Here is a 25714-nt window from a genome sequence, read left to right as displayed (position 1 = left end):
TCTGTAGGGGCATCAGGGTCGAAGTGGGCGAGAATGGGTGGTGAGGTTAGAAGAGTGACGAGACGAGAGAAGGCGGCGGCTTCCGCAGTACCCCACGAGAATTGTACGCCTTTCTTCAAAAGATTAGTTAGGGGCCTAGCAATTGTCGCAAAATCTTGAACAAAACGACGAAAGTATGAGCACAGCCCTACAAAACTTCGAACATCTGCGGCTGTCTTCGGAACCGGAAACTCTCGGACAGCGCGAGTTTTGTCGGGGTCAGGCTGTACTCCAGAAGCGTCAACTAGATGGCCCAGAAGAGTAATTTGTCTGTGGCCAAAACGACATTTGGATGAGTTAAGTTGTAGCTTCGCCTTTCGAAATACATCTAGTATAGCTGTGAGACGCTCAAGGTGAGTATCGAACGTTGGCGAGAAGACGATGACGTCGTCGAGGTAGCAGAGGCATGTGGACCATTTGAAACCTTGGAGCAAGGAGTCCATCATACGCTCAAAGGTGGCAGGGGCGTTGCATAATCCAAACGGCATTACTTTAAATTGGTATAGGCCATCAGGTGTGATGAACGCGGTTTTTTCTTTGTCCATGTCGTCAACAGCAATCTGCCAATATCCCGAACGAAGATCAATAGACGAGAAATATCTGGAACCGTGAAGGCAATCAAGGGCGTCGTCTATGCGTGGGAGCGGGTAGACGTCCTTTTTTGTAATGCTGTTCAGGTGACGGTAATCAACACAGAAGCGCCACGTGCCGTCCTTCTTCTTAACCAACACCACAGGGGACGCCCAGGGACTCGATGAAGGCTCAATGATGTTTTTATCAAGCATTTTGTTCACTTCATCTTGAATTATTCGGCGTTCCGACACAGAAACTCGATACGGTCGTCGGTGAATAGGCACAGCATCGCCAGTAAGAATGCGATGCTTGACCGCGAGCGTCTGGCCTAAAGGGCGATCGTCAAAGTCGAAAATATCGCGGTAGGACGATAATACTTCGCAAAGGTTTTCAGCCTGCGTAGAGGACAGGTCCGTCGCAACCATTTTCTTTATGTTGGGATCGACGCCCAAAGCTGGCGCGATGGGCATGCTAAGGTCGCGAGAGCCATCGGTCGATAGCGCTGCCACGTATTGGTCGCCGAGACAATCAATGGTGGCAAGGCAAATACCTTGCGGTAGAATTTGCTTTGCCAATCCAAAGTTACTGACAGGCATGCGAGTGTGGTTCGCAGTAATAGTAACTATACTGTGAGGCACGGTGACGTCATACTGGAGTGGGATGTCGGGCAGAGGAGTGACGAGGTACTCGCCATCAGAAACTGGTGGGAAAGACAACAGTTCAATGTAGGCTATGGACTTTGGCGGCAGGCGAAGAAAGCCGGTGGAGCGTAAGCGGCAATGGGGTGAGTCAGAAGGTTCTGCGAGCATCGGCAACTCGAGGCGAAGGGTACTGGAAGAGCAGTCAATTAGGGCAGAATGGGCGGAGAGAAAATCGAGGCCGAGAATAAGGTCGTGGGGGCAATGAGCAATTACGGTGAAGAGTACAGGAATGTGGCGGCCGGCGATGCTGACACGTGCCGTACACATGCCGATGATAGGCACAGTACCGCCATCCGCAACGCGGACGACGCGTGCCGACGCTGGGGTGAGGAGCTTGTTCAGTCGTCGTCGGAAGGCAGCACTCATAATAGAAAGATGCGCTCCTGTATCGATGAGTGCCGTGACAGGATAGCCGTCAACGTCAACGTCAAGAAGGTTTCGGTTAGTAGGTAACGTGAGCAGAGGATTTGAGGGCAGGGTCGACAACGCAGCTTCACCTCCAGAAGCTGCAGTGCCTAGTTTTCCGGCTGGCTGCGGGAGGCGATAGGCGGCGAAGAAAAGCGGCGGGGTTGGGGCGAACGAGACTGGTGGCGTCGAGGTGAGGGCGAGCGGCTGTAGCGAAGGTTCGGAGCAGGGACATCAGCAGTAGTAGGTTCATGGCGGGTGGCATAGGGTACAGAAGGTCCAAAGGTGCGGGAATAAGTGGGGGCGTAAGTCCGAGGAGGTGGTGGCCATCGGTTGCGGCAGTGACGGGCGACGTGGCCGATGCGACAGCAATGGAAGCAGATCGGCCTGTCATCAGGTGTACGCCATTCGGATGGGTTGCGGCGAGATGTGGCAGAAAAGGACTGCCGGGGACGAGGAGGGCCGCTAGATAACTGGGGAACGCTGGGTCGAGACGTGGAACACACGGTGTTCAGACCCATGTTTTCAAATTCCTGTCTGACGACAGCCTGAATCATCGCAATGGTGGTTGCTGGCGGATCGGGATGCGGCGAGGAGAAGGCTGGCAAAGAGGCGGCCTCGAGTTCGCGGCGAACAATGCGGGTGACGTCGTCACAGGTGGTGGTCTGACGAGGTCGACCCTCACATGTCGACGTAGCAGCAGTGTTGGGTAGGCGCGCAATGTGGTTTGAGATACGGCGGCTCTTAGCCTGTTCAAGGCGACGGCATTCTTTTATAATGGCGTCGATAGTCGACACGTTGCCGAAAACAAGCAAATTGAAAGCATCGTCGGCGATGCCTTTTAGCACATGTGCCACTTTATCTCCTTCGGACATATGATCGTCAGCTTTACGGCATAGAGCCAAGACGTCGAGGATGTAGGAGACGTATGGCTCTGTAGGTGACTGAACACGAGACGCAAGAGCCTTTCTCGCGGCAGCCTTGCGGCCAATGGGGTCGCCGAACAGTTCCCGTAGCTTTTCTGTGAAGGAGCGAGTGTCAGCCAGGCTGACACTCGCTCGTGCCGAGGGCACCGACCAACTTCTTCGTCGTTCTCGCGGCGGCTCGTCTCTCGCGGAATCATATCGTAATATTATTGACGTCATCAGCGCTCTTGACGTTTTCCTTAAGCAACACCACCAATCTTGAAGACCAAGTGCCAACAGGCACGGGAAGACAAACAAAAAAACAAGGACAAACAGCGATCCTCGATCGTCTGCTTCCACTTGCTCAAGATTTGTATACACCAACTTACCCAGGTTTCTGTTCTTCTGAAGGCGACTGCTTATGTTGCGCCATTGTACCAGCATCGTAGTATAGAACAAATTGGATTGGACTAAATTTAATAAAGGTGCTAGAGGACGCACGTCAGCGCACAGTGGGCGTCTCCCTATAAACTTGCTGCTTGTTTCTCAAGAGGCGAAGCCTCGTTCTCATACATGGTCACTGTTTCCTGCTTGCATTTCCTATCATCGCTATATACATTGCCAAATGATCCACGGACACTTTCTTCAATTATTTCTTTTTAATAGCGTTTGTTCGACAGGGTGTTGCTGCGTTGAGGGAACCACCAACATTAAGAGAAAGCAAGTAAGAAAAGCAATATAAAATAAAGGTCTTTTTAAACAGTGCCAAGGCCCCTTGAAAGCCGTTGGCTGTCACGCTGTGCGGCTCATTGTCAGGAAGGGGTAAGTCCCTCTCCAGCTCAGTTTCTTGCAACGTCAAGGAAATGGACTTGTCAGTCCACGCACGAACTGTCTGATAAACTACTTTGTTCTACAGAGAAACTGTTAACCTGTAGTAGGGCGGGATTTTTCAAGGCGCCGTCCTCACGAAAAAAAAAAAAAACCTCAGCGATGGAAGCGAGCACTGCATACATCCTTTGGTATCATGCATACAGCATACAGCGCAGTATTCGTTCCAATAAAGAACAACCACAAAACCAGCATCAAAAGCCACATAATTGATTATAAGCTGCTCCTGCTAACGATGCAAAGCTCGTAGCGCTCAGCGTATAGGTTTTCTGGTGAAGATTACTGATGCGCAAGGTGCCGCGGCGACGGCAGCTTGCGACGTGGGGAGTGACGTCACTAGCCTTTCACCCAGCCAGCAAGTGATTTCATTCATGTTGCAGCACTGCTATGGGCAGGCAACGCATAGTTACGACTCCCAGGAAGCAGCTCAATACGGAAAGCGGGCAATGGGAAAAAGAAACGGCAATACGACCAGCGGCGGAGTGCTGCCGCTGGCCGTACTGCCATAGAATTCCAACACAAGGGAAGTCCTGCACGTCCACATTCTCCTGTGGCTGAACAATGCGCTGGAGGAGGAAGGGAGCAATAAAGGTTTGCACACCAGCCTCAGCAGTTGTAGTGGCGGTTTTCAACAGCTTCGCTGGACATCTATTTTCGCGGGGCCGGAATGGGGAGTCAATTATTTTTTACCGTGTACCGTAGTATACGTGCTTACACATGTTCAAATGTAAACATGCGCAAGACAATATACCCCTTCGCAAGAGTTAATACGCCATTAATACACCAAACTGTGCGTCGCAGTAAGAGGTGTTTCGGACAGCATAATAGCGCTCCAACTATCATGCGTTAGCGTTAGTAGCGTTACTCTCAAATGCGCAGGGCAAAGCTAAATCACCCTTTCCGTAGAAGCGTGGTCGATTAAAGTTAAAATCACAGTGGCAGAAAAATTATATACGCACACGTGTTAACCACTTTAGTTCATCCGCTCAAATGCTCTGTTGTTTTGGCTTCAGAATGACACAAGAAGGTGCCACTTACATTTTTACAGCCGAATATTTGATTTTCCTTTCCCTTCGCACGTTTCCACGACGAAGCAACAACTTATTACGGAAAAGCTTTATGCATGGTGGAACTCTGTGACGAGTTTTCTTAACTGCGCAGCTGAGATGGCATTACAAACAGTTGGACTGTCCCGTTCCTCTTCCATTTCCTCGACTAGGTGGAGAACAAGCGTCCCGTTACATCGTCGCATCACTGCGCAGGCTACGGCATTAAAGTTACAGAGGCGCTCAAGTCTCCTTACGTGCACTGAAAGCGAAAGCAGTATGACTCTTCCGCGCGATACATTTCACTTGATCGTGGGCTCGAATTGGGAAACGCCAATTTCAGGGGTGCATGGGACATGTCAATTTTGGGAGTGGGCCAGGTCGGTTTTGAACGTCGGTTAACTCATTTTTCGAATTCGTGCAAGGTCAAGTTCACTTGTGGGCCACCCACAGTGAGGGCGGGTCAAGTCCATTTTACGTGTGGGCCGGGTCGGTTTTGAGCATGGGTGAAGCCAATTTTCGAATGGGGGAAAATCGATCTTTTGGGTGTGGGCCACTACGTCTGTCGGGCGCTGTGGCTTTCCATAGCATTTCGCTGTGCGAGCTGCAGCAGGTCCGGCGCCCGGAACGTGACGTCATCACTTGGTCACATGGGTTCTGGTAGCATCGGATGTTAACGACGGATGAACGCCTTTGTAGATTATCTTGTCCCCAAACAATAATCCTCATCTATTTCGCGCGCATTTCCTTTGTTCAACGCTGCGCACCAGCCGGCTCCAGGTCAGGAACAGCATGAACGTTATCGGCCTGACGGGGCATTGTCTTCATGAAAGAAAACGCAAGCAAGATAGGTGACGAATACTGTTCGAGGGCGAGATACAATCCGAAAAGTACGTAAAAATTTCTTAGAGTATAGAGGTCGTCCTTCCCTGCTTTACGGCAGGATTTGTACACTAATTTGCACCGAGTTACCACGGTTGGGATGCCAGACCATGTACCCCAACAGTCAGTCCTTTTAAAGCGCGGCGACAATATGCCATTGACGCTTGCCTCTGTCATCGCATTTATTTCACGCAAAGTCAGGCACCTTCTTAATTTGAAACTTCCGAAGGCTACAGAAGTGTACGAAATCACGTGCCGCTTTGAAATCTTGCACGAGCGACCTGTGTAATTTTCCGCACTATGTTCTTAAATTACAAAGATCAGGCGCGTTCTCAAAAGCTGTTCATGTCTTAGACGTTTACTCTGCATCATCCTCTCGTCTTTACTGCTTATTTGTTTCCGCAATGTTCCACCTGAGCGTGTCTTACTCGACGGTCAGCAATAACTACTGGTATGATGCGGGTACAAGTCGTGTACACGGCATTTTAAGCAATGGTACATGTATTATATTCATATCTTTTTTTTTACATGCTAAATGGCAAGCACCTATGCACCTTCTTTCACAGACACAATATGCAACATGCCATATCCGAGCACGATCCAGGCAAAATAAAGAGTACGATGCTCTCTATGATTACTATATGATTTCCACCGCCTGTACCGCCTACGTTGTTTTATCTAAATTGCACGGCAACATGGCTTCACGCTTGTTTCAAACGACGACCGCAAAAGAGACGCAAGAATTAGATCAACTTCCATAATAATGCGCGAGAAGAACTCTACTAAACTTTCATAGGTCCCAACATGCTTTGCGTGTCGATCCTGAAACGGAAGTGGTGTCAGTAGAGCATTTTATCGTCTCCGTAAACCTTCACCGTTTACGGATTACCTGGTTACCGGAGCCGTCGACGGCAGCTGCACAGCCTGTAGCGACATCTAGGGACGCTTTGTCCTGATACAGTTCATTTCTTTCAAGTATTTTTTTTTTTGTCTTAGCATAAGCGTTTTCGTCAAATGAAAATGATAAGAGCACTGCATGTTAACGATTATATTGCTGTAATGATGACGTACGCCAGGAGTTAAGTAGACTATAGTAAGTCGCTGCAGTATTAGGTTTGCGGGCTCTGGTTGAACTCACTGTCACAAGATGTCGCTACAGGCGTCGTATTCCGTAAATGGCAACGCGTCTACGGACAACCTAAAGCTCTCAATTAGCTCTGCACGTACGAACAGTTCTCACAAGCTAGAGCTAGTCCATAAGCTATGACTTTTTTCTATCTCTTGAGCAAAGTTTCTTTCCCGCGCTAATGTCGAAGCTTGCATTTTTCAGTGCCCACGCTCCAACATGAACTTTGGTAACCTCAGGCATATTCGCCAACGAATACTACAAATAGCAGTTTAAGTAGGATAGCCCGCAGGAAAAGTGGCACGATTTGATGTGAAGTAGCTTGTCTTTCTCTACAAATCTAAAGCGCTAATTAAATGTTTAACAGTACCTGTCGGAATGCATTGCAGAATTCTGCTTTCGATAGTATCAGAAGTCTTGTTCCAAACACATAGTGTGAATCCATCGCTACGCGCTTCCAGCCTCTTCAATCACGTCCAGCTTGAAGTTCGCCACGGTTCAAGTTGACACACAGGCACCAAAATAAAACGCTAGGCGAAGAACAGATCGTATAAGACACAATGCTTACAGAAGGATTTATTCTAAATGCCTACGTCGGCCCACGTGCATGCAAAGTCCAAGCCGTCACGACCAAGCAAACTAAAAGCCACTGCTGCGCAAGATTCCTCCTCCTCGCCCTCTTAGAGCACCAACGTTCCCAGCGTACCTGGTCGAGAGCGATGTTGTCGGCGTTCCAGGCTATGACGGGGACGCCGAGGTAGCCGAGAAGCTGGAGCACGTACTGCACCGAGGCCGCGTTGCTTCCAAACACGGCCGAGTTGGTCAGGTACAGCACGGCCACAACGTCATCTGGGAGCAGGTCTTCGCACAACCGACGCAGAATGTCTCTGCAGCCACACGAAAAAGAAATAAGTTAGGAAGTTAGGAACGGACTTTTTTATTGCGCTAGCATAAAAATGTGTATGTGTGTATGTGCGGGAGGCGTGGGAGGCCGGTTAGGTCGTAGCGAGAGAGAGTGGATGGGAACCTTAGGTGTGTGTGTGTGTGTGTGTGTGTGTGTGCGTGTGCGTGTGTGTGTATGTGCGCGTGCGTGCGTGCGTGCGCGTAATCGGCGAAATAATCGTCAATGTTTTTTTTCTTTCATGAGCTTTCCTCCACCTTGCGGAATTTCGCAGAACTGATTTGCCACGTTCTTTGTCTTTGTGCTTCGATTTGTCGACTAATTTGCCCTCGCGCTGCGATCTCCTTGCCTACTGGTTAGCTCAGATGGTGGAGCGACCACCCCGGAGAGGACGAACCAGGACCGGACAAGGACGAAGTTTTGTTCAACTGCGAAGCTTTGTTTCCGAGAAACTGGCGTGGGTTTCTTTTTGTAGATTCAGGCTTACGTATCCAGTTGCACATTATTTTGTTTTCCTTTCGTGAACCTTCCCTCACCTTGCGCAATTCCGCAAAACAGATTTGCCTTAACCCCACGAAGAGCAGCAGGCAACAGACCTAGCACTTTCCCGGTCGACCTAGCATCATTTCTTTTTCTCCATCTTCACTAAAGTGTCCTTCTCCTGTCCAACGTTGCAGCCTATCAGCACTCACTTGGGCGTCGGCTGCAGTGGCATGCGGACCGCCTTGGCGTGAACCGAGAACAGCTGCATGAAGCGCAGGCCACCCCGGCCACCGCGGGTCATGGAGGAGACGCCGTCGCGCAGCTTCTGCTGGTACTTGCGCTGCTGGCTGAGCAGCGACGTGTCCGGAAAGATGGCACCGAACGTCAAGTTCTGCAAATGAAAACGAATTTCTTTTTTTCTTTTTCGTTACGCGCTCATTGCAGCACGGTACCGGCCAGAGAGGTCGAATAATCGGGAACGCTGACGTCGCTAACAATTCTCTTAGAGCGAATCTGTGCAATGGCTAGTGTTCCGCGTATCTTTCGTGAGCGTCAACAAAACTGTCATCATCGATGGCTCGTAGCCCCGTAGGGCAGAGGCTACAAGCACTCAACAAAGCCAAGCGAACAGTGCTTACATTGTTTCTAATCCCGCACATACAACATACACAACAACGTATCAAAAACTGTCGTCATCAATGGCTCGTACCCCCGGAAACAATGGCTCATACCCCCGTAACGTTCATGGCTACAAAATGTGCGTACAGTTGTTCTCTTGGCTCGCAAGAGGAAAGTGGCAGCGACTGTAGCGATGGGTGCCTGTGCCGTACAAACGAAAGAAGGAAAATTGTGATGTCCAGTGTGCATATATCTCCAGGCATACCCAAGTGCGATATCGAGAAGTTGGTGACCACGCACTTTGCATGGGTTAGCCGTGATGGCAGCACCCCTGTGATCATCGTTGAAAACTTCCAATTAGAGCATTTCAAAACCAGACAAGAATAGGTTCACTCAATTTGTGCTAGAGAAGTTTGGTTTGAAGTGACACACCAATCCAAGTCGCTCAACTACTCAACAACTGTCTTAGGTTCTGTCTTAAGCTGTAGCCGAACCAATCACTGTTTATGACAGTAATCAGAAAGCTATCGTGACTTTCATTACCAAATGATGAAATTAAATAGAGTTACCTTTGTAATGTGTGATGTGTGATATGCCACAGTTTCGCTGGACGTTAACCATCGGATTGAAATGGCTCCTAAATGTTTTGTACGTAAAACCCCGGAACTTAATTTCATTCGGAATTCTAGACAAGTAGCCTCATCAAAACGTTGGCTTCAGCCTGAAAAAACACCTATTTTACTACTGCTGAATAAAAAGAATGCTGCAAAGCAAATGTCAGCCTTAGTTCTATTTACAATTCTTTTAGACCAACTCTTTCAAAGCAACTGCTATACAGGAACGTATAATCCTAAATATAAGTAAATTGGACACAATTTATGCATATACATCTTGAACAAGCGGAACTATAACAACGGCTGCGTTATGCGTAGGATAAAACGCCGAAAAGGTCAGAAACACAACTGCACAGCTTGTGCTATAGTTAACCCGTTCGCGCCGGGAGTGCGGTGAATTGGAGAAAAAACATCGCGCTTCAGAATCATTAGTGAACCGTTCTTGATTGCGCCTGTATACAGAACAAACGCGCTTCACCGCGAAGAGCGATCGATGGGCTTAAATGTCACCGACCATGGCACCACCGTGAATCTCGAAGATACGAAATCGTCCGCATCAAACTCGGAGCCTCCTACATTCACTAAACCGAATCGCCCCCTGCAATAGAAAAAAAAAAGGACGGAAGCTATTCTGTTGATTCGATTTTTTCTACCATCGAAGATGCTGGCACCTTTAGTCACTGCCTTTTTCGCATTTGATTCTCTAGTGAGTATGCAGAAACGAAACGAGGCGAAGAGCTGAGCTAACAAACGCACGCACATGCACCCACTGACGAGCTTCTACCGTCAGCGCGCTTGAATCGAATGAGGGATGCGATCGCTGGCCTCCAGAACTCTGACGAATCATTTCCTTCCTAACCTAATGAAAACCATAACGACGCCGACTCCATGTCTAACGCGTATTCGGAGAAAAAATTTATCGATTTCCTGCATTTCCGCCGGGGGGCATAAAGATAAAGCTCATCGAAGCTGACGTGACTTGCATTTCACGTGTACGAGACTCATTTCACGTGTACGAGACGCGTTCACGCCGACGTCAACCAACAGAGAGCAAAGGTGTGGGTAGCGGGAACTGTGAATGCACTGAGATTCCCTGGATATTGCTAGTACTCCATTGGGCTCGCAGCGACTGGCGGCAGCGTTTCGCTCAGATGCCCGGCTGTTGCCGGTTGCTCCCCCCCCTCTCCCCATCCGCTTTCTCCACATAGAGCTCGCGCGCCATTTCCTTTCGTATTGCTGATCTCCAAGTTGGAGTTTACGTTCGTGCCTTGCAGCTCCCGTCGTCGTTGCCACCGGAGAAAAAAAACTTTTCCGGCACTTCGACTTTCGCATCCGCGATTCCCGACGCCCCTAGCTGCTTGCTGCGTCCTCTTTAGGAATACTCCTCACACTCCCTTGAATGCCACGTATGTGGCACCTCTAGTAAACAAACCATGCAGGCTGTTGCGTAGGGGGGATTTCGGTGACCCGTCAAAAATCAGACACGAATAAAAAAGAGCCACATGGATATCCAAGAGGAGACCCTGGCAGAGAATGGATCCAGAAAACGTACAGTTTTCCAACCTCTTTTTTTTTACCTTCTTTCAACGTGCGACCCTTATTTTATTTCAGTTCTTTCTTTTTATATTGCGGGAAGGAGGTTTTGTGAAGAAACAGTTGCTCTTCCAACTTTTTTTTTTTTAAACTCATTTCTGGAACACCGCGGAGAGGCTTCATAAAGCCATGTTTGCAAACTCCGTCGTCTAAAGAGCCGTAAAGCTTTTCTATTTCCTTTCTTTTTTGGCATTTCTGTCTCCCTTTCGCGCAACTTGTAAAGAAGGGCCGTGACCCGAGCGGCAGGCATAAATCACGGACCCGAGGACAACAAAGAACCAGAGTGAGAGCAGCTGTGCTCTTCCCTTGCGGCAAGCTCTGCAACCGGATTGGGCTTTCGTAGATTTTTTTTGTTTCAGCGCCACATCTGCAAAAACAATCTTTCGCCCCGCTTCCTCGCAATTCCACCGGAACCCCTCCATGCGCACCGTCTTGTCACTTTGCTCAGCCGCGACCTTGTCCCAATGCCCAGACCGTGTTGTCTCTTAGGCCTCGCGTGGACGGTGAGGTGAAGCAGACAGACACCGGCTCTGAGCGGAGGAGGAGGAGGTCGTGGTAGCGTGGATAAATTGCTCAAAGCGTTCCCAACTTAACGTTGCCTACCGTCGCTAACTTAGCCAGCGTCGCTAACGTTGCTTATAGGTAGTTTAAGCTTGTCTGCAAACATACAACCGTTAGCGTTACCGGAAGGGTAACAACGCTAATGGAGACACCTTGCGATGCCGAATTTAACCAGAGAGCGCAAAAAAAGTTGGTGCTGCTGCGACCTACCACCATATTCTACCTAACCGCTGGTGCAAATTTTGTGTTAGTGGTTAACGTGCAGTGTGGTGGTTAACGTGGTGGTTAACCTGGTGGTTAACGTGCAGTAATGTTATATTTTTCCCTTCGACGAGAACACCCACGCAACGCAAAAATGTTTCTAACGCATTGTAGTTGAATAAAGTGTCACACGATGGCACTACCGGAGCTTGTTGCTGCGACCCACGGCTCCAGTAGTCCGTAATATGTAAGAAGTTTGCCGCCAAGCTATAACTCTACTATAGCTTTGTACGTACTGCAGGTGACAGGGCGACTCCACAATACTTATCGCACATGGGCGTTTTTCCTGAGTAAACCCCGCTACTATAAAAAAAGATTTGTAAATGCGGTCTATTAACCTCAAGTGTTTCTTTTTTATATTGCTTTTTTTTTACTAAAGTAGAAAGCAGTCTATTCATGCAGTGGCAAATATAACACCGTAAGATAATTTGCATAGATACTTCAGCCAATCGCCTTCTCTCATTTTCATGACCTTACGGTGGAGGCACGTTCTCGATATCGGCGTCTCTTCGGAACTACCTTTCAGAGCGCACGCAGACACAGACTACAGGCGCAGTTCGGTTTTGTGGGCGGAGCTCGCATTCGATTTCTACGTCGTCACCAACCGTGGTATCCCTTTAATGCGTGCAGCTTCAAACGTCATCCTGTCTGCGACCTGTGTCCTAAGCTCCGCCTAAGGAAGTGAAATGTGCAGTGAAATAGCCGCCGAGCTTATTCCGTTCACCGGTCATTTGCCTACCCTTAAGCTCACGTACTACGTGACAGGTGCGGTTAAGAGGATGTTCCACATACGCCGCCTTGGCCGTGGTTGTCGGTGGCTAGCACTAGCAGGGCGCTAGGACAAATACAAAGTGGTGCGAGGAATCCCGAAAAGTGTAATGGTGCCAGCGATAACGTTCTAAAGTGCAATTCTGTACTTTGAATTAGAAATATTGTCGGGGTCGGAGATTGACAAGAGCTCGCTGGGCCAACTGCCTTTGCCACAGACGAGGCAGTGCAAGGTGATATGACTTGAGCTTTGTCTGAATTTCGAGAAGTGCGTACCAAATTAGCTTCGAAAAAAGACTAAAGAACGCAGGCGAAAAAAATGGCGGGCTAAAGTGTACAAATATCTGTACCTCAATAGCGTGGACACGGAATGTACGAAGAGGTCGACAAAGTTGACACCCAAGTGCGGGTTAGTGAAAGCTTAAATACACAACCGAGAGTCACCAAAAAGAAAGTGAAAGAAACAAACAGTATAGTAGAAGCAAACGATGGAAACCAAATGAAAATGAATAGTTACAAAAATGGCAAAAAGAAATCAGGAGGAAACGTTTGTATGATAACACACAGCTTTGCCATTTGAGGCCCAAGCTGGTTGCCGGAGGATAATGACATACCGGAACAAGTATGCGCCACAGGATGAGGTATGCGTGTACCGCAAAGAAAAAAAAACCTAGAATTGACTTAGCACATTATAATAGAATTCCAAAATATTCACCAAGCGAGACCCGTAGGAAACTAACTTTTCTCCAACATTGGGATTCAAAGAAAATGGAACGATTAACTAGTGAGCAGTCGACATAAGAGGCGGTTATAGTGCTGGTGGCAGAAAGGCAGGGAAGAAACTGATAGACCGGAGTTACTGCAAGCGTATCATTTAATCATCCTTATTCACCCCCATCCCATACCCTTGTATGCCCTGAGGCATTTACCCTCGCAATATGCGTTTCTGGATGCGTACCAGAAAAGCGTAATTGATAAAGCACCGCGTGTTCATACGTATTGATGTAGGTGCGGATACAGCTCCCATCTGCGGCGCTGTTGTCTTCTTATGCGCGAGCACTCTTAGCGTACTTCATGCGCTTTCAGGGAGATCGGATTGTATGTATCTAACCATTTCCCCCCCTCTCTGAGTGACTGAGTAGTCCGCGGTTGGATGTTCGGGAGGAGGGCGTGGACCTCCCGCACAAAATGGCGGCATTTGTTTAGCTGCTGAAAAGATGTAAGTGGGAATGCTCCAGGACACATGATAAGCCGCAAGGCCCTTTACGAGTGTTAACCCTTCTTATCCACACAGCGTCTTTGTCGTGTACACTTATTTCGTTTAGATGCACTTCAGGTGTTTTGAATTGATTCATCGTCATGGTACAGTAGATCCAAGAGCTGTGCTACGCATATCGCTGTGCAGCTGGAAACTTGTGGTCGCCATTACATTTACCGGGTTATTGAATTCCAGATATAGATAGAGCTCAACGGACATTTCAGAACGCGTGCTTTGCCGCATGTGAGAGGGTTATCGCGTGCCCTAAATAGTTTCCAGATAGCACACGCCGACTTGGAATGATTCACTCTGAATGCGGCAACATAACTGAAGACACGCAACATATTATTTTGCAGTGCCGGCAACAGGATGAGCCGGGAAGCCGAATGCAATTTGAAGCTAGCGAGCCTTGGTCTCATACGTATGGGCACGGAGAAGCTGTGGGGCTGCAGACAGAGAAATGTTCTTCAAATGCCCGCACTTGATGTTATAAGACAGTTTGTGAAGAACGCTCATACTGTCGAAGAGTATTAACATAGAGACTGAATGTCACGTTATTGTCTGGTCAGGATCACACTGTGTTTTTGGGTGTTTTGAAGCAGTGAGGCTGGATGTCATTTATTTATCTCTAGTGGGACGCCGTATGTATCGCAGTTCATTATATTTCCTTGTTGTCATTGTCGTTGTTGTTTCGCCTTAACTTACTTGTTGTTGTTGTTGTTGTTGTTGCGCTTTAGTTTACGATCCTACACTTGCAAGTCATCGGCAAGGTTTTGTTGGTGGTGTACACCTTCTTAATGATTGTTTGTGAACGTCTGTCATATTTTTCTAATTTCTTCCCCCGACACGAAGCAGCCGGCTCCTTCCCCTGGTGGAAATCCCTCTTCGAATATTCGGTAAGCTAACCATTATTTGTGAATTCTTTTGGTTCACAAAAAAGGTGCATAGTTGAGTGCCCCATTACCACATCCTCTGCACAACATGACAGGGCTCTGGAAGAAGTACAAACACCAAGTAAACAAGAGTGCCGCATTTTCGCGTATCCGGACAGGAAACATTGCTCAAGGAGGACATTACTGGGCGCGAGAGAATAAAAGAAACAAAAACCGTTTATCTCGAAGCCACCGTACCGTGAAGGCTAATCCGTCCAGAAACTCACCGACCATCGAAGACGGGATGGAGGACATCTTTCACAACAACCATCCGACTACGCGGCGAGAACGTCTGCCTATATAATCAACAAAATAAAATAATATTCGCGATCGCTTGTCGGTGGCTCACAATAAGCATTGTTCCGCACGTCATTAACAGACCCTCTGCTGAATATCAGACGGCTCTCGAGAAAGAAATACTCCCAACGTGCGTACAAGAGCGTCGCATGTTCGCGTATCGGGGCCGAAATCTCCCCTCATGCTCCGATATCGATATGGGAGAAGGAAGAAACGGGGAAAGAAAAAAGAAAACGCATCTTCCACTCTTAAGCCATCGTCCCGTCCCGGCTAATCCCTCAGGAAGCCCGCCACCCACCTAGGATGGCAAGGGGAGTACAACATCCATCAGAGAGACCGTCCTGCTGCGCGACGGGGCGTTCGAGCGTACAGAACACGGTGCTCAATCGCCGCGGCCCTGCGATACACGCGATGCTATCCGCTCCGCGTAAGAGACACACACGCCTACCCCTCCCCCACCACGCCCTCCCCTTATGCGGTGCGGCGGAAGACTGGCACCGCCGAGCTCCTGTACCCCAGACGTCGTGAGGCGGCGAAGCGCGGTACGTGTTCGAACCATTGGCTTGGCGAAGTGCCTCAGCCCGTGTGAGGGGCCTTGACCAGGGAAAAAAAAAAACAAGAAAGAGCGAGGTCTGCCAGTTCCTGCTGAGAGAAGAAACAGCCTCACGTCTTTCTTCCTTTCTTTCTTTCTTTCTTACTTACTTTCTTCCTTTCTTTCTTTCTTTCTTTCTTTCTTTCTTCTCCTCCGATCGTCGTGACGCCAGCAAATCGCGCGAGCGGAAAACGATGACCGTCGCGGTGTCTCGACGCGTACGCGCTCGACAGCCATATCACTGCGTGCGCATTTATCTGCGTGAGCCATTGCATCTATTGAATAGCCTCGCTTTATGTTTCATCACTGCTTTGTTATTTTTTCTGTATAGCTCTCCTTCCGCATTCTGTAATTTCGCCTATATTTATCTTTTCCGCTGATTAGGTTTGTCCTTTCTTTTCGCCCTTCCTTCATCCCGTGTTCTTCTTTATTTTTATTCTGTGCGTGTGCGCGTGCGTGCGTGCGTGCGTGTGTGCGCGCGTGTGTGTGTGTGTGTGTGCGTGTGTGTGTGCGTGTGCGTGTGTGTGTGTGTGTGTGTGTGTGTGTGTGTGTGTGTGTGTGTGTGTGTGTGTGTGTGTGTGTGTGTGTGTGTGTGTGTGTGTGTGTGTGTGTGTGTGTGTCATTGTTCATTGGCACCATGTCGCTCAATGACATTGATAACTGTTCTTGCTGACGCTATAGCGGCCCGCCGATATGTAATTGACTTGTGCCGAACAAATGGTGCCACGCTAGGAAATTTAATAAAAGGCTCGGGTTGCTAGAGCACCGCCCTTTCATGTTCTCTTCCACGTTATTTTCTTTTTCCTCACGTAGGCTTAGTCAGGTTTACTTACCCCCTCTACGACATCGATGATGGCGCACTGTCGGCGAGATGGCGGCGTAAGTACTCTCGCGTCTCTCACCAGGGTTAACAATATCCGGCATAATAAAGGGGGTGGGGGCTGCGGGTGCGTTATTGGAGCCATAGTCTTTGATGATGACGAAAGTGAGATGACATTGGCACGACGGCGACACGATAACAACTTCGCGACGAAGACAAACATAAATACGAAGACGGCCCGACAGCTCGTACGCCGAGAATCCGTGGTCACCAGTGCGCGTAGACAGTGGTACTGTGGTGGCCTCGAACTTACGCACCCTTCTTGCCGTGACGACAAAACTATAAATTATTACCTTCAAAGTGCTGCGTCACTTCAAGCCAGAGATGGGTTGACGGCTGTCACTGTAAAACGGCGCGCCGCATCATTCTTCGGAGTGAGGGTTAGCACAGAGTCAGACTATGAGAGCGGCGGTAATAGAAATGCGAGAAGCCAAAGGGGCATTTGACATTGTAACGGTACACGAATATACATCTTACAGCGCCCGCATATTTTCACATTAATGAGTAAAAAAAAAGAAAACTTATAGACACCTCTGCGGAAAAGAAGGGAGCGAGGGAGTCTTAGTTATCTACCCGCGCAGGAGCAGTGAGTTGCTTTCAGGTGGGAGGTGTCACACTCCGATCTTGGGCCTAAACACCGCCCCCCTCTCTTACCACTTGTCGGTGCGCCAAGGATAACCTTGCTCACGGAAGTCCTTCTCGTGCCACTATGCGCCCCGAGCCAGATATTCGGCATCACAAGTAGCTACCGAACGACACCGCTGGACAAGATTGCCACCTTTCCTTAATTTTTTTCTAGATTTATCATAACAGGCTTAACACTCAAAAAAAGAAAAAGGTTCGGCAGCATGTTACACTGTTGCAACGCGTGAAGGCGAGAGCCTGCCACACACTTGGTAATGCGCCGTCTCGCATCGTCGCGTTGCTGCTTTCGCAGCTCGGCTCTCTTCGGCTCGTTTTCGACCCTTAGCTGCGGCTTCGCGGGGTCGTATAGCGCGGTCAGATTCGTGTCAACGACGCTTCTGTTTCACTTTGCGCTGCATCCTCTCAGCAGGGGATTGAAATGTGTGCTGTTCTATTTGTTGTATGGGTAATTTCAATGAATCAATGCACTGTTTGTTTCACTTTGCAGAGCGCTTGTAGCCGCAGCCTTACGGGGGTATGAGCCATTGCATTTTTTGCATGCTTACGGAGGCATGAGCCATTGAGTCCTTTTTTTTTGGACCACTCGACTAGACGCCACGTTTCTGTACGTTGTAAGCGATATTCCAAAGAATGTGCGGACTGAACGCTTCGCTTCGCTGAGTGCTCGTAGCCTCTGCATTAAGAGAAGGATCAGCCATTGTATTTTTTGCTTGCTTAGGGGGTATGATCCATTGCTGGTGATGATGGTTTCTCTACCATTGGACCGGACGACGCGTTGTTTATTCAAGGGCATTGGATGCACGAGCCACTTAAGGCTTTCGGATCAATAATAAACAAGAAGAGTAACATGGAGCTCCGTACACTGCTAGCGCAACCAATGGAAATTCCTGAGGTCTCTGCCTCGTGAGTGAGCCAGGCCAATGTCGTTCTGCATGAAGGTAAACTTACGTGTAAAAACTTGACTGGTTTATGGTTACCTTATCGCGATTCTTATCTGTCATTTAAGAAACAAGGAGTCCAGGCTGTCCCAAGCATGCTATCTTAGTATGGCAAATAAGTACTGCAGAAGCCCGAAACGTGAAAAAGATGTGCACGAAAGGGACAAATCCCGTACCAGAACGGATTTTTCTTCAATGGCGAGGTTTTCGTTCTGGGAAACTCGTTCGGGGTTTCCTTGGTAGCTTCGTGCTACAATTAGGCTGGACACCAATTTTTTCACATTCAACCTTTATACACTGCCTTTGTACCTTCTGTGCATCGAGTAAACGCTCAGTTGTAGTTCATGCAAGTGTTCTTCCTTCCATGTTAAACCTTGCGCCACGTTCTGCGAGTCTTTTTTCTTTCCCAAAGTCAACCCACAGCAACTACGCTGGTTTGCTGTTATTCTAAACCCTCTTGTTGTTTCGCAATTGGTTAATGTTTCCTCCTCGAACGTGGCCTTCAGTCGCAGCTGCTTTGGGAGGATAACCCGAACAATCGATAGTTGAGCACGTTATGAATGTCGATGTAATACGCTCAACTTTCACGAAATACCGCGAGCATCACAACGCCTTAACGGAACATGCACGACCTTATCCACAAAAGAAGCCAAATGTGGAAGTAAGCGTACTTTCTTCTGATGGCGCTCAGTACCCAGAAGAACGCGATGAATTGAACCCTCTTTCGAGAAAAAAAAAAGCTGTGGCGTCAGCCTAGAAGGAATGCCTTTCAGCAAAGAAGTAAGGCAAGTAAATGCTATATACTCTGCATGAGCCATCAGCAGAAAAAAAAAAGAATAAAAGAAGTTTTAGTGCCAAGACAAAGGAACACACCACACGCATACGCACGGGAAACAAAAACTATCCTCTTCATGAACAAATGACTCATCGAAGGAAAGTCGTTTCAGCTCAAGCTTCTTTCTAGCTTCTGCTTAGGAGATGCAATTTCTGCGAATAGGAAAATCCAAAGTTTTTTGTTTGATTTCTCTAATTTTTATCTAGGTAAGTCATAAAACTGAGAGGGAGAGATTTTATTTACGGGAAAGTCAGACAAGTCCATGCTCCCTACATAAAAAAAGTTACAGTTCCCTCCCTAGCCTCACAACACACATAGCTCTCCAAAATTAGGCGCTCATTTTCTTTTAGTTTCTGCCTCTAATGAAGTATCGCTGACTCCGCAGTACCTTTTTGCAATTTCTACCACGCTGAGGAATTAGCGCATTTGTGTTTTTGCTTCTTTTGTCTGCCACTGGTTTCGCTGACGTTGCGCGCTCTAACTGCTACGAGCGAAGGCGAATGAATAACTGCTACTTTTTTTAAAGCGCGGGAGCGGCAATTCTCGCGACAATTGTCGAAACGGCCTCACCACAGCGGCCATCAACCTAGGCTGCAGTGGGGCGATAAAATTCTTTTGCCTTCCCGTTTGTGCCGGAGAGGGTACTTGGTTAACGACCCAGCATGGTTGCTCAAGCCCTCGAGATTGTCACCATGAAGCACATTGCAAGAGCACTATAAAACAAGACTAAGTTATGTTCGGCCTAGTAGGTTCTATTTATATTGGGTGAATCAACGGTCAGTTATTAGTGAACAAAAAAAAAGACTGATTTCTTTCTGCGCATATTCGCGGACTTCTTTCACGCTCGGAAAAATACCTTTAGGTAGCACGTGCTGAGCAACAGAAAGCTGTATCTGGAGTTTTTCATGATGCTCTACAATGTTGTAATTGACACTTTTCGTCTTACTATAATGTTCTAGAAGTTTAGTAATTAATTAAGGCTAATGATGTAATTCGGCGGAGTGCAAAAAATACCCTGAGTGTCTCCAAACAACGACAAACAACATTACCTTTGGTGTGTTCAGCTACGTGGCATTTGCATATATTTAAATGTTGGTGCATGATAATTGGGACACCCTGTATAGACCCTGTATGCTGATCGCCAAAGAAGAGCGAGTAAGCGCACTTCAGTCCTGTTTCATAAAAAAAAAGTTTACTACAAAACGTCTCAACACATAATGTCAGCTCAAGGGATCTCTAGAACACATTGCCCCTTTAATAGAATAGAGCTTTACATTCATGGCTTCTTCGATGAGCTTCATTTTTGATCATTTAGCCATTCGGCATGCGCAGCTAACCCCCTAGAATCGGCACGTGTCAATGTGGCACCAGGTGGCATAGAAGCTCGAAATATATTTACTTGCGTGTGTCTCAATGTAACATATATGCGATTTAGAATTTGTGACCTTCGCGCTGCATGAACGTAATCGCTGCCCAAGATTACGCGTTGCGTTTAGGGTGAAAGCTAGCACAATTGTACGCATCGCCGTTAGTTGTAGAGTATTTAAATATTCGCTTCATTAAATCGTAACATGACTCAAACGCGGTCGTTGGATCTGTATTGTTTGTTTAAAGTGAGGTCGCTGTTCATATGAGAAAAAAAGTAGCTGTGAAAATTCACTACGTTGAGTTCTATGTTCCAACTTTCACTGTTTTATTAAATTTTGCGCCGGAAATACCGAGCCAGTAGATTAGCTTGACGTCACGGACCTTTGCACGCATGAGAAGTAGTTAAACTTCTGAGAACTGACTAGTTCTTCTGGCGATGTCAAATTCATTTTGGCAGCGAAGCAATTCGCAACCACTTTATACTTAGTGGTGCTCCGAATGAGCCTATCAAAGTCACTCTATTATAAACATGAGTATTCACCCAGCAATAATAAAGTGTACCACTCTTCATGTGACGTAATCTCTATATATTTCTCTACATTCTCGGAACAAGAGCAGAGGAATGTCACGCAATGCAGAGTTCACTGTAGAAATCAGAAAATCTGAAAATTAGGGGCGACGTCTCTCTTTATGAAATTAATGCCCGACCCAAAGCGCCAGAACGTTAATATGGCGTCATGGATTCATTTTTTTTACGCGTTACCATTTCTACGACTACTCTTCCTGCTATATACGAACGAGGTCGCGGGATCACACCCCGACCACAGCGGCCGCATTTCGATGGAGGCGAAATGCAAGAACACCCGTGGTACTTAGAATTAGGTGCGTGTTAAAGAACCGCAGGTGTCGAATCTCGCATCAAGGTCATGTTTTATGGTCTGTAATGTCCGATGCAACACTTCGCACTGGTACTTACCAGGTTTTCTGAAGGAAAGCACGCATATGCTTTCCTTGAGGTCCATCGCAACGAATAGCAACAGGAAACACGGCGGCTGGGACGTCTTCCTGCCATTTCTAGAGTCTGCACTACTGCGAAACATGACCTTCGAGATCCGCATCCGCTAATTGTTGGATGGTGCGATGTTGACCTTAAGAGGAGCGCAGAAGAGACCAAGTTTTCTTCTTTCTCTGTATCGAACAGCCAAGCAAGTAGGAGTAAGCAACGTTGTACTTAACGAATCCTGGTCATATTACGCGAACTTCCAGCGAGACTGGAGCAAGGCCAGAAGGCAGTGATATGCGCGAGAACTTCCGTATTCTTTTTCCTTTTTAAGATGTAAAAAAAAAGCGAGGATCCCTGTATATATGGCATTCAGAAACGTCGTTAAGGTTAGCATGCATGAGAATACCCAATTTCAAGCTAGCTGCGCCCTGGCTTTTCCAACGTACTGGAAGCGGCATCGCTTTGCGCATCTTCACGGGCGCATCCGTTCGTACGCAGCGTAGCTTCCTTCTGATACCCGCAGTTCTTTATTTGTCCGCGCACATCGCTTCCCGGCTCATTGCTCGCTGGCTCGCCGTCTGCACGCATCGATTATCGCACCGGCGTCGGGAGTGTTTTACATTCGAGCGTCGCGCGCAGCACGTTTCGTGCGGAAAGGAGGAGACAATGCGTCCCAAGTGCGCGGGAAGGCCGCTCGCTGTTCAACGGTTAGGCGCTAATGAAAAAACACTGCCCTCGTTTCTTGTTTTTCTTTCGTGTTTTTTTTTTTCTCTCACGTCCTCTCTTTCATTTTTTTACGTTTTCGCATACATTAGCGAAGCTCAGGCCGTGCTCGGTCTCACGGGGCAAGAACCAGGGGAAGCGATACGCTCCATCGAAGCCGGAGGCAGCCGCGGTCGTTATGGCGGCTGGAATGGCCGCGTACTCAACGCCGCGCACGATGCCATTAAAATGTGTGCGACATCACCTTTCCCTTGTTGGGAAGGCACAAGCTAACTTTTATTTTGTCTTTTACGTAACTATGACGCTCATCTATTACATTATTCTGCTTTAGATAGATAGATAGATAGATAGATAGATAGATAGATAGATAGATAGATAGATAGATAGATAGATAGATAGATAGATAGATAGATAGATAGATAGATAGATAGATAGATAGATAGATAGATAGATAGATAGATAGATAGATAGATAGATAGATAGATAGATAGATAGATAGATAGATAGATAGATAGATAGATAGATAGATAGATAGATAGATAGATAGATAGATAGATAGATAGATAGATAGATAGATAGATAGATAGATAGATAGATAGATAGATAGATAGATAGATAGATAGATAGATAGATAGATAGATAGATAGATAGATAGATAGATAGATAGATAGATAGATAGATAGATAGATAGATAGATAGATAGATAGATAGATAGATAGATAGATAGATAGATAGATCTACGATGTCAGCTGGAGTGGTAAGAAAGATCTTTCTGTTTTTGTATGAGGGAACACACTACGAATGATGAGAATTACTAGAAAGGCATACTATTTGGCAACATTGTGAAAGAAACAGAATCCGGCTCCGTCGCGCCCTGCGAAAGTGGATGCACAGCGAAGCTGGTGCGGACGTTCGACTACGTCACACAAGCACTACCACCACAAATGGCGCGCGTCACGCCCGCACGCACGTGTGTGGGAGTGCAGCATACTATCTCATTCTTCTAGGCCTCGTGCCAAGCGCAGTTGGCTTATTGAACTCAATTATAGTTCAAAAGTAAATTGCGTAAGAAAATGGGTAAAGTACGACTTACACACAACCTACAGACAAGATGGCATTGTAGTGTAATTCGAATGTACGCGAAAATATCGTTCTGTTACGCGGAAACTCAAACACAAACCTTCTTTTTTTCTGCTGCCGCGTTTTGGGGTGAGCACGCCACGAAACCCTCCAACCAACTAGAGGCTAGCCGCTTCGCTGTAAAGCTAAATATAAAGAAATGGTTGTTGGCGGCTGAATGCCGCTGTCTTGCCGATTATAACATAACTTGAGATAACACTGGATATATACAAGTGGCCATGTGGCAGTCGATATGTGAGCACTCTCGGCCGATCCCCCAGACAGGGTATGCACCCCTGAATAAGGACCCGATGGACAAGTAGAGCAAGAGTCAATAACTTAAGAAGTCCGCCACAACCATAGCAGAGGTACTTACCCCTGCTATATTTGTTGCCAACAAAATGGAACCAGAGCGTGCTGTAAGCATAAGTACTGATGTACGGAGCAGTGAAGATGTCGGCAGCAAGAAATTTAAGTCGGCTACACGGAACCGAAGAACTGGGCAACCGATGTGATCGAGTGGGAAGAAATAGACATAAGAAAATTTAACAGTGTGTGCATTGAGCCAGAAGCCTTGAGCTCAGAAGTGAAGAAAGAGCAGTAAAATGAAGACACTTCAATCAACATCAAAGACGGCTTCGCTTGTAACCGATTCCCACATAAACGGGAGATCCCCCGAATTTGTTTCTTTGTTTGTTTTTCTGGTTTTCGCAGTCTTCGGCGTTCCGTGTATCCGGCCTGGTGTGGTTTGATGACCGCGCGTTGGTGTATTCTTCTGGCGGGCTTAGTTTGACTTGGTTAAAACACGTGGGCAGGCTAGTTGGTTAGAATCCACGAGAGAGTGTATAAGCACGACTGAACGAGGATGTAGAAAGAAACAGATAGACAGAGACAAAGTTGAAAGTGAAGCGCTCTCTCTGTCTATCTGTTTCTTTCTACGTCCTCGTTCAGTCGCGCTTATACATTCTATCTTAGTTTGACGTAATCGGAAAATCTTACCATTTACGATAACTTCGAATACGTAACTATGATATATATATATATATATATATATATATATATATATATATATATATATATACTTTGCGAATTCATGCGCTTTCCTGCGGGCACAAGAGCACTCATCACAAGAAAGATCTAATTATCGTAACTCTGTTCTTTTGAAATGTTTCATAAACGTTTCATAATGGTGGTACGATTGCAAAAAAAAGGAACAGATAAGGTTAACAACTCTGCGTGAAAAACAGTCACCATACCTTTTCTCGAATGCGTCTTCTAGAGCATCTAACACGAATGAACTTATCTTACACGTGGATCAATTAATATCACAATTGGTGAAAAGCAGCTGCGCAAAAAACGCGTAGTTTAAATAACATCTCGCTTGCTCTTAAATACCTTGTTATTTCGGTATTCTTAAGACTATTCAATAAGTGCTGCTTGTAGAATGGCGACATATGTTTCTCCCCATTCCGAGCTCTAAAGCTTTCTTCTGTATTTTTGCCGAATAAATTGTTATTATTGCTATTATTATTGTTATCAATATTTTAAAAAAGCGTGCAGGATTATTTCAATTTTGAATTTGATTTTACTCCTTGAATTTGATGCTATCAATAGACAATTTCCTCTCGGGGTATTTAGAATATAAATGCTTTGATTTAGGAACAGATTAAAATTTGTCAACTAAGGGCTCAGGAAAGGTATTTCAGCGTTTCGCATAAATTTGCATCTGACAAGTACGTATTAGGCCGTGGCATCGCAAGCTAATAAGAAAAAAAGAACATGGAGAAGTAACATCTAACGTTTTTTCTTTACAAGCCACACTGTGTGTTCTTGCGAGTGTTCAGCTTTCTCGAGGGACGACACGAAAGTGGCACCGGCTAACTGAAGTACACGGCTGTCGAACAGCCCTTTATTTGTGCCTTTCTTTCGTGACTTCTCCTTTACTTATAGCAACCTACGTTAACTTATTCTTTACTTTGCTAACATGGCTTCTCCTGAGGCATTAGTAAGCTGCAGGGAAGGCAGAGGTTCAGGAGTAAATTTGGTTTGGCGCAGCAGTTTCGTGTTGCTGCGCCTATCAGTCTTCGTCTTAATGCGCTGTCTCGTCTGCCAAACAGCCCTTCATTTGCACCATCTTTCATGGCTCACTTTTTATTTACCTACCACAGCTTACCTCATCCATTTCGTTTTTTTTTTCCTTAGTTGGCTTCTCCTCAAGCAGTGTTATACTGCAGCAAAGCCAGAGTCTCAGTCGTAAATTGGCAGTTGCAGAAAACCCTATTATAGCTCACGGGTGTGACACAACTATAGGATGGTGATCTCACTCAGAATTTCCTTCACCCAGACTCCTACTCACTCAAACCTTAGCCTGACTCTGAGGGAGTACAAGTGGGTCCGAGGGTGTGCGTCTCAGAGACTTGAGGTGTGAGTACAAATGTAAGAGGTTTTGGTCACATTCAAAATGTGATGTAAGTTAATCATGTGTTCTAGAACAACTGCAAATAGTCTTATCTTTCGAAATTACAAAAATATGGACAAAGCTTTGTGTGGCAGAGGACGTAGTACTTTATCGTGGTGACCAACCGCTATCATATCAGCACATGCAATTGCCGCTTTAAAGGAAACTCGGGCTGTAGGTTCAAATTCAGTCACCCAAACTCAGTCGCCCAAGTTGGGCAGGGGTTCATTGAAGAGCAGCACATGCGCAATGCATTTGCGGGGCAGCCTCTTGAAGCGTCGTACTGCCCTCTTTGAAGAACC

General features: G+C 46.9%; 1 protein-coding gene across 1 annotated transcript in view; it reads right to left on the bottom strand.

Annotated features, from left to right (window-relative positions):
* Nmdar2 (NMDA receptor 2) overlaps positions 1–25714 on the bottom strand; it is a 245527-nt gene that overhangs the window by 54972 nt on the left and 164841 nt on the right. The window contains exons 5-6 of the mRNA XM_050177057.3: positions 8159–8340; positions 7272–7452 (exon numbers count right to left, since the gene is read on the bottom strand). Of these exons, the coding sequence (XP_050033014.2) occupies positions 7272–7452; positions 8159–8340 (363 nt within the window). The remainder of the gene's footprint in view (positions 1–7271; positions 7453–8158; positions 8341–25714) is intronic.

This window comes from Dermacentor andersoni, chromosome 8, assembly GCF_023375885.2.
Source record: "Dermacentor andersoni chromosome 8, qqDerAnde1_hic_scaffold, whole genome shotgun sequence".
In the NCBI taxonomy this organism is placed as follows: Eukaryota; Metazoa; Arthropoda; class Arachnida; order Ixodida; family Ixodidae; genus Dermacentor; species Dermacentor andersoni.
The sequence above is the reverse complement of the archived record's forward strand: the minus strand, read 5'-3'. Positions and strand labels throughout refer to the sequence as shown.